Source organism: Asterias amurensis, chromosome 6 (assembly GCF_032118995.1).
Source record: "Asterias amurensis chromosome 6, ASM3211899v1".
Taxonomy (NCBI): Eukaryota; Metazoa; Echinodermata; class Asteroidea; order Forcipulatida; family Asteriidae; genus Asterias; species Asterias amurensis.
The window spans coordinates 17,635,858-17,645,431 of record NC_092653.1 but is presented as its reverse complement, the minus strand read 5'-3'; the positions used below and the strand labels follow the sequence as shown (position 1 = coordinate 17,645,431).

Here is a 9,574-nt window from a genome sequence, read left to right as displayed (position 1 = left end):
ATTCACAGTCTGTGGCTTCCAATTATCGTGTTGTGGTCAGTTTTACCAACTACAGTTTTACTAACTTCATTGCATTATTTGTCATATTATTTCCATATCTCGTAGGGTAAACTCAATTTTCCACCAAATTCCAAATGTTTGATACCCCAGCCAAATTAAGGAAAGGTGCAATATTTAGAAAATATGTGTTTATGGTGTGTGCTTTCCGTGTTTGAGTCTGGAGAAAAAGACCTCGGCTTCAAAACTACCAAAAAGAAGGTTTAGAGTTAAAGCTACTTAATATCCTAAATTCTCCTTTAAAACCTCATTGTTTCCCAATGTGGAAGAACCAAGAGAACCCACCCAAATGTAAATGGTATGTGGAATTTAGTACGAGTTCTCTTCAAAGCTCCAGGGGAATATTTGGCAATTATTTAAAGAGAAAATGACAGTAGAATAGAACCCAAATGTAATCGGCGTATATCCCAAACTGAGTAGGTGGTTGGCCTACCTGTTTTTGTCCATGTACCTAATTATACATAAAGGTTGGATTTTATTGGTCAATGTAAATGATTTGTTATCATCCATGGTCAGTGTAGCAATATGCGTTGTGTGTACAAAGTTGCTGCATATCGTTGCATTGGCCATGTTTCTTTTGTTTCCTCCTGTACTACGCAGAGTACAAACTGTTCCCTCAACTTGATTTGCCATTTTTAGAGGACGGGATGTTGAGGCAACTGTGCGTTATAATACAACTGAATAGCTTTCATTTTGCATTGCAATGTACAGAATTAGAAATGTTGATTTGGTAGAGCCTTATACAAGGATTTATTTAGAAATTTACGGTTAGAAGTGTATTGTATACTTTAAATGCATTGTTGTCTTGAAGGGGCACAGTGCCTTCAAATTTTTTTCAAAATGTTGCTGGACCTGCTCCTTAAACCTTTAAAAAAGTTGCTTACTTACAAGACCACCCACAGTGTGTTGTAATTAGTGATTAGGCCTAGTGATTAAAAAAACAAAACACGTAAATTTGCCTACCTGGAAACAAAACCTGCCGAACATACAGTCCACTATTTGTGGATTCAAAATGTTGATTCTCTGATCATGTTCTTTCATGAAACTTCAACACAAACACCACGCAACTTCAAGGGATACTTGTGTGAATCATTATATATTTTGTTAAAATTAAATTTTCAGTGGTCATTAATTAAACACATCAAACAAAATCCCCCTTTTAAACCACAAAGCGCACAATCCGAAGGCAGCGTGCCCCTTTGAGTAAGAGATCATAGCATTATTATAGCGTTGTCGTCATATAAATCATCATGCATGAAATATTGTTACCCAACTCATTTATTTCCTTTAAGATATTTTCTACATTTTTGTATACTTGAGACATGGTTAACAAGTAGGGGTGCATCACTTAGGCCTACATGCCATTTGTTTTCTTCTGATCAAAAGATCACAGTTTCAGATGCCCGACAATACAATGATAAAGGTACTATACATAATCAAGTGGGATATCATTTTTCCTATTTATAAACATAGATACTTTGCTTAATTTTGTGCACAAAAAAAACTATCAGCAATGGCTCTTGTTTGATCATTCTTATTAATGATTGTACACAGCACGTTGTGCATATTTGGCAGAATATCTGCATTTTGTTTTACCTCAATTCTTGGGAAGGCCTAGATTGGTATTAAGATAATTTGGCTTGCAATATTGTATCTAAGATCAATCGGTGTCGGGAATCAGTAAACAATCATGTGTCAGCACAAAGTAAACTTTTTATGTGATAATAAACAAAATGTCTTCAAAACATTTAAAAACCAAAAAATCAGATAGATTTGTATAGTGTAAAATGAAAACCATTATTGATCATACAAATTATGTGTACAACCTGGGCCCAATTTCATAGAGCCGCTTAAGCACAGACATAATTATAACTCAACAAAACAACAGTTTGCTTTCCAGGGTTGGATTTCACAAAGAGTAAGACTAGTCTTATCTCGAGTCAGGACGAGTTTACTTTAACTGTGTAATATTATCTCCTATAACTAGTCCTAAGTTAGTACTATAATCCTAACTCTTTGTGAAATCGACCCCAGAATAGGTTTAACCAACCAAAATATCAGGTACCATGTATAATATGTGACTGGTATCGTGCTGAGCAGAAAATTGTTAAGCGATAATTTTATGCTTAAGCAGCTCTAAGCAATTGATCCCAGTGGTAGGAATTCTGGAAGATGAATCACACACTGGTGATGGAGTAGTGATGGTAAAGTCCCTCCCTAAAAAAAAGTATCCAAATTGTGATTAGAGGGAAAGATGTGAAGTGAAACTCGTAATAAGTAATCCTCCTTTATATAGACTACACAATGATGTATAATGCATATTGAGAATATTATACCGGTTTTCGAAAATGGATATAGTGTGATCAAAATATCATCAAATAAAAGTGAAATATTTAAATGATTAAGTCTGTAACGAAATTTCATTTGACTGCTCGAAGTAAACATACTAGTTAAGAAACAAGTATTTTAAGGCACTAAAGTAAGATCGTATTGAAGGCTGTTTTTTTTAGCCCTATATATAAAGACCACATAAGCAACCCACTTAAAAGAATCACTGGCATGGAGCTGTAGATTGTGTTTTGTTGTTGTTTGGGGGTTTTGTCCTCAGAAATGAGTAAAAAAATAGTTAAATAACCGCGGTATATAAGACGTGGCAAATATAATACATTTCTATCAAATTAATTTACACAATATTATGCATTCACGCGAGGCTTTTTGAATGCACCATGTGTTGAGTTGTAAAACCACCGGTTCTTCTCAGAACCAACACTACTCAGAAGAGATTTACATGTGAATTACCATAAACCTTTACCTTTTTAAACTCCCACCATGCAAAACCCTACTTAATATTACAATATAAATAGATCACCAATTTACTTTAACCACTGTACCCAAGGTCTGGATTATAATATTGAAAATGGGAAGTATTTATACAAAAAATAAATGCTTGGATCTTCACATCTGAAATGCATAGGCATTTTGATGGAGCACTTTTTCATTTAAAAGTGAGAATTAAAGTAAAATATCAAAATATTCGGCAAGGATTGATACATTATCTACATGTATGAAACAAAAAATGAAAAAAATGAAATGAAACATCCGTTACACTTATGAAACTCGAAGTTTCTTTTCCCCTCACACCAAAAACATAAATCTCAAATATATTGCATACGATAGTCATACGATACGAAAATAGTTTAGCTGTCAAAATGCCATGCATTGTTATGAATACACTATAAATAAATAGTAAACTTACGGGTACAGCCATGTGTAAATCTCTTTCGAGGGAGTGTCGGCTCCGAAAAGAGCCGGTGTGGTCTCGACACAGTATACCCAGCTCGTCTTCAGGAGAAAAGCAGAATCCTGAAGACGAGCAGAGTATACTTTCGGAAAGTCGAGACCATTCTTTTTGGTGGGAGTCTTGGCTGTGAAAAGAGCCGATGTGAACAGAGACGGTGTGCACACCGGCTCTTTTCACAGCCAAGACTCCCACCAAAAAGCGATTTACTCATGTTTGTACCCGCAAGATTACCATTTCTTTATAGTTTCTTTCTTTTTCTACACGATGCAAAGCTTCAAACAATACTTGCCATGCGTATAGTGTTAGCCAGAGGTGTAGGGTGTCTTTCGGACACCCTGTTTGGACACCTTGTTATATCTGACATTTACATGTAAATGTAGGCCTATTATTAGTGTTCAATTTTGACACACAGTTTGGACACTCTTTTACCAAATCCTGGCAAAAACCTGTCTCATGAAGTTGTGTGCTTTCCGATGCTTGATTTCGGGACTTCAATATCTAATTCTGAGAGGTCTCGAAATACAATTCAAATATTTTAGTGGATAATTACTTCTTTCTACGTTACTTCAGAGGGAGCTTTCTCAAAATGTTTTATACTACCAACAGTTCTACATTGCTCGTTACCAAGTAAGTTTTTATGGTGATATTTTGAGTAATTACCAATAGTGTCCACTGTCTTTAACAGTTTGTTAAACAGTTTTGTAGTATCTCTATTTCCTCCTCATACGGTCGGCGCGTTCCTGTCTTGACGTTCTCCTCGTATTTGGTGAAGGCATCGGCGAACCAGGTATCATTGAAGGGGATAAACTATCACGCCTGATAATGAGTTCAGGCGGCGGTGAACTGGGAGTCTCGAAGGCTGCTATAGTTATCTCCGGAGGAGGTGGTGGTAGTGGCAGTGCAGTTTGTCCAAATGCGATCTGTTGCTTGTTCAATCTAGGAGAACCATGACAAAGTGAATGTTAAAACTTTACTACACCATTTCACGGATTACGTTATACAAACATAGATATGTTAGAGGTGGCATTATTTCTGTAGTATTATATAGAATTGCCATCCTCAAAATGTTACATTTGTTGTTTATTAACGGGATTCCCTTTTATAATCAAATTTAGAAGAATAAAAAAAATCCCAATTGAAAAGCACTATGACATCGGCAATTGATGTACAGCACAAAAAATTGCTCCCCTGTGTGAGAGTTTGAGTGATGGGAGACTTTTACGCTACGGGCAGCAGACCTTGCCAGGTAAATTTCCATTGTTTACGTTTGAGCATGCACACAGAACAAAGAATTTCCCGGAATGTCCGCTGCCACCGACTCGGTTGCTGGATGCTGCTTCAGTACTGCCATGGAAATTAACTGTAGTTGGGCTTGCGAAGGCGGGAACTGTAAGCCCAACTACCAGTTAGTCCACCCCCCCCCCCCCCCCTGAAGACAATCGGAGCAGACCGCATGGTCGAAACGTTGAGTGGTCAATCAATCTCAAAAAGACATGGTGCTTGGACAAAACATCGCTTGATTATACTCCAATCACGACAAGTTTCAAATCCTACCAACTCAAGATTCGTCAGTGATAACTATATTAAAGTCTTTATAGGATTTGAGGCATTGCATGGTGAGGTATCAATATATTTGGTTTGCGAAACACCATGTGTGTATTTACTTGCCATGTAGAATTTGTTCTTTAGAGAATTGTCTCGCTATATATTCTACTACCGCGGAGTAGATTTATCGGATTGTTTGGGAGACTTCTCAGTTCTGAAAAGAACTGTCGTGCCTTTTTCTTGTATATACATGTGTAGTCTTTAATTGAAATGTAGTGATTCAAGTTTTTTCTCCACAAGGGGTCAGAGGTAGCCCCTCACATACACTATAATACTTACGATGTCCTTCCGATGACGAAGTAACTAAATAGTTTGAGTAGAATCATTGCCGCGACTGCAACTCCAGCGCAGATGAAAATGAGATTATCTGTTCAGGTACAACAAAATCAAATAGCTGTATTCGTTACACTGAGATCTAAAGTGAAATTCCTATATAGCAGTCTATGTGAATGGTAACAAAAAGACACTGGACACCTTTGGTAATTGTCAAAGACCAGTCTTCTCACTTTGTGTATCTCATGTATGCAAAAAAATAACAAACCTGTGATAATTTGAACTTAATTGGTCATCGAAGTTGTGAGATAATAATGGAAGAAAAAACACCCTTGTAACACGAAGTTGCGTGTTTTCATGCTTGATTTCGAGACCTTACGCGTGAGGTCTCGAAATCAAATAAAATATTTTACTGAGAAATTACTTCTTTCTCAAAAACTATACGTTACCTCACAGGGAGCCGTTTCTCACAATGTTTTATACTAACAACAGCTCTTCATTGCTTGTTACCAAGTAAGTTTTTATGCTAACAATTATTTTGATTATACAATTACCAATAGTGCAATGTTAACTGTATTAAAGGCAGTGGACACCTTGTGTGACAAGGGTGTTTTTTTTCTTTCATGATTATCTCGCAAGTTCAATGACTGATTGAGCTCAAATTTTCACAGGTTTGTGATTCTATGTTGAGATACGCCAAGTGTGAAGGCTAGTCTTTGACAATTACCAATAGTGTCCGCTGTATGTATGTTTTTTATGACAAAATTGGTTCGATTCCTGAATGCCTGGCAAACCAAAACACCTGCAGTTAGACCACTGATACATTGAAAATATAATAATTATTATAAATCACGTGATTGTTTAAACAGTGGGCTACATGAGATTTAGTTGACTCTCAAAGGCTGTGGCGTGGTATACCCAGCAATTATTTGTGCTTGTTAGTTTGTTGGTGGTATTTGCTTGTTTGTTTGTTTGTTGTTAGTGTGTTGTTGTTCTTGCTCTCCCGACATTTCGTCAAACGGTAATAAACCGAAACTCGAGTCCCCAATTGCTTACCATAGCTCACACAATCTATATTGATGCATTCTTCAATAGTTTTAACCTCGGTTACATTACATGGAATGTGCACTTCGAGGATCCCTCTCCTGCAATCATAGTACTGGATGCTGCTACTGGGTAACACGTACTCACAGACGATCTGGGTTGTGGCCAGACCAGCCGGCCACGCGTACGAATTGCCCTGGGCAAAACCATATGCAATGGCGACGAAGCTCTCAAACCCTTGCGGCCCCGGGGCGACGATGTGCATTCCGTGGTCAATGTGAAAGCCAACGGCACAGTAGTCTGAACGGTCTACCCGGACGATCCGATCAGCGGAGACGATGTCTCGAATCACCTCCCCGTCTAGTGTCAGGTTGGAATAGTACATCTCTTTGCACGGGGCGTAGATATTCACGTAGTTCTCGACTGCCTGTAAGTCTTTTGTGGTGTTATAAGTTGGTAGTTTTACCAGGTTAACACTCTGCTCCATTGGAGGTACAATCGTCATTGCCGGATCCCCGTTTACATTATCAGCTGCAAAGCTCTTGGCATACTGTATAACAAGCACAGGTTTGTCAGACTGAATTAAACTTGTTTTGCCATGCAAAATTTCGAAGTCCCGGAACTCTTTCTCTTTTAAAATGAACGTCTGAGATTTGACGGTAACTTCCGTGTTGTCGCGTCCAGCGATGACCCGGTAAATATCACCCGAAGAACGGCCCAAAAATGTCATGATCACGAACGTTTTGCCCCACTGAGTGAAAGGGGGAAGCATCTCGGCAAGATGGTCGCACGTCAACACACCCACCGGGACAAACGCACACCTGTTCCCACTTAAAACGGCGAGAGGTTTATTAGACGTGATCTTGGTTCCACTCAAGTCTTTGTCACTTTCCAGCAAGAACACCTTGTACTTACTTGCGTCAATAGTGATCAGTCGTCCCGGTTCAACGTCGACTTTTTTGTAGACCACATGGTTTGATAACTGAATGCGAATCACAGTGTCATCCTCAGTAGCAATAAAAAGCATCTGTGAAGACAAGGAGGGTTCATAAGTTGCTACGAAGTATTCGGTTCCCAGAGACCTTTTGGGTAGAACCGTGAACCCGTCCATTGAGCGGTCGTGTGCGTCGTTGATGGCGTACACTGCAATATCGTCATCGGCATTCACGATGATGACAGATAGGTCTGGCGATTCGCCGTATGGTACCAGCTCACGAGGCAGTGTTATTTGCTTGGAGCTGTCCAAGCCCTGAAGATGAACGGTCTGCAATAGCCCGTGTACCGGTGTACTGATGGTGACGGTGACGTTCTCGTGGTCCAGTGGGGACATGTTTGTGATGATAACCGATGGGTCGGCATTTGGCCGGTAATTTTCAGCAAACCCAAAGATGAATTCTCGTCCAACGTTAGTTTGCAGTGCTGAAAGAGGAAATAAATATTATTGTTAATAATAAATACTAATAATACTGTGTTATTATTAGCGCTTTATCACTACTGACCCCTATCAAAGCGCATAGTATGTTTCCCTTACAAGGTGCTGTGGCGCAATATGCAGCCAATCATACAAGCTACACCAGGGAGTACCCTCTTACTCTTTTCGTTAAGTGCACTGGGTTATTTTACGTGCGTTAAACAACACACGGGACCAACTGCTTTATTTCCCATCTGAAGTAAACAAGAAACTTTGCAGACCGAGTTTGTATTATGATGTCTTTATGGCACGCGGTACTCCTTTCCACAGAGCCCAGTTGCGTAGAGTTGAGCAAAATAAATATGCTTTCACAAGAGGTTACTCGCCAAAATATTTTTTTCACATGTACCATCTGTGGGCATTCTGCTCATTTTTACTAAGCAGAAAAATGTAAACAGAAAAGCAGAAAATTGTTAACCAATTAAGCATATAAAGATAGCACGGCCTAAATCTGGATGACATTGCACCAAATCAATGTTCTTATTTAACGTATGCCTACACGTAAACAACATTTGATTTGGAACCAGTATGGGTTTTTTCCCAAAATAAAATTGGAACTTCAATTCCAGTTAAAGTGTTGTAGTATATGAGCGGGCCCATCTAAGTATTACCAAAACTATCGGTAACCGTAAGCATACTTTCCATAGGCCTAGATGAGCCCTATATAGAACTCTTCCTCGCTGCTGTACACATTACTAAAGGTATAAGGCCGCCAGGGCTAATGTCTATATGTAAAAGTGCACAGCCACAATCACGGATACCACTTTTTGTTCAAAGACACCAAATGAACAACAAATAAATATTTAGTAATAGGCCTAACTCTTTGCAGATCTTGTACTTGACAAACTCGGCACTTTTTATTTACCAACGACACACTGATGGTTTATACATTACATTGAGATTACTGCTATCTATTTTCTTCCTCCATGTATAGACCTACATAAGTGGTTTTCAAACTGTTGTTCGGGCACGGACGGTTAGGGATGGTTAGGGTTATGGTTAGCTGTGTACATATTATAGGGTGTACCCTAATGGCAGATTGATAACCATGTATATTGTGTTAATAGGCTTAAGTATTAGTAAACCACTTATAGTAAGCTTTAGAGCTTTACGATCTTCAAGACTGCTGCATCACCACGAAATCCCCCACAACAAACTAATATAAACACGGTCGGTACAATGATTAGAGAACAGTTAGATGCTTATAGGTAATACTTTACTAATACTCATAAACCACCGCTGAATTGTCAAAACAGCTACCGTTTCTTCATAAACAAAGCAGACGTGTCATACTGCTACTACAAACTTTTGTTCATAACATGCATATACGAACAAAACATGTAGGCCTATAGGCCTACCCATAATTGTAGCTGTGCACACTATATTACTAACCATCAAAAGGGGGTATATGAACGAGTAAACGTTAGCATGGAGGAATAAATTTCTACATGATGTTAGTAGACCTACACCGAGTTTTTAGATCTTCCGGAACTATACTCACCATGTACTGCTGAATCGCCAAGAAATACCCCACAACAAACTAATATAAACACGGTCGGTAACATATTGGTAGAGAACAGTTAGGTGCTACTAGTTACTAAGTTGGGTGCTTAATATTGGGCCTACTTGGGCTATACATAACCACTGCTGAGTTGTCAAAAACAGCTACCGTTTCTTCCTATAGGCAAACACCAAGGGAAAACGACCTTCACAGATGTATAAATTGGAATATGAAAAGGCCCATGTCGAGGTTTATTTCATAGGTATTCCTTTGTGCTTAACTGAATTGGTGCATCTACCGTACCAAACTCTTTTCATTTTAA

The 9,574-nt window shown here is 38.7% G+C and overlaps 1 protein-coding gene across 1 annotated transcript; it reads right to left on the bottom strand.

The window, feature by feature from the left end:
* Nucleotides 1–650: 650 nt before the first annotated feature.
* LOC139938042 (IgGFc-binding protein-like) lies at nt 651–9,422 on the bottom strand. Its single transcript, XM_071933395.1, has 4 exons — nt 9,253–9,422; nt 6,293–7,699; nt 5,243–5,330; nt 651–4,294 (listed from the first exon to the last, which is right to left on the bottom strand). Exons 1-4 carry the CDS (start codon nt 9,314–9,316, stop codon nt 4,069–4,071), a joined length of 1,785 nt encoding a protein of 594 aa, XP_071789496.1. The 5' UTR covers nt 9,317–9,422; the 3' UTR covers nt 651–4,068.
* Nucleotides 9,423–9,574: the final 152 nt, after the last annotated feature.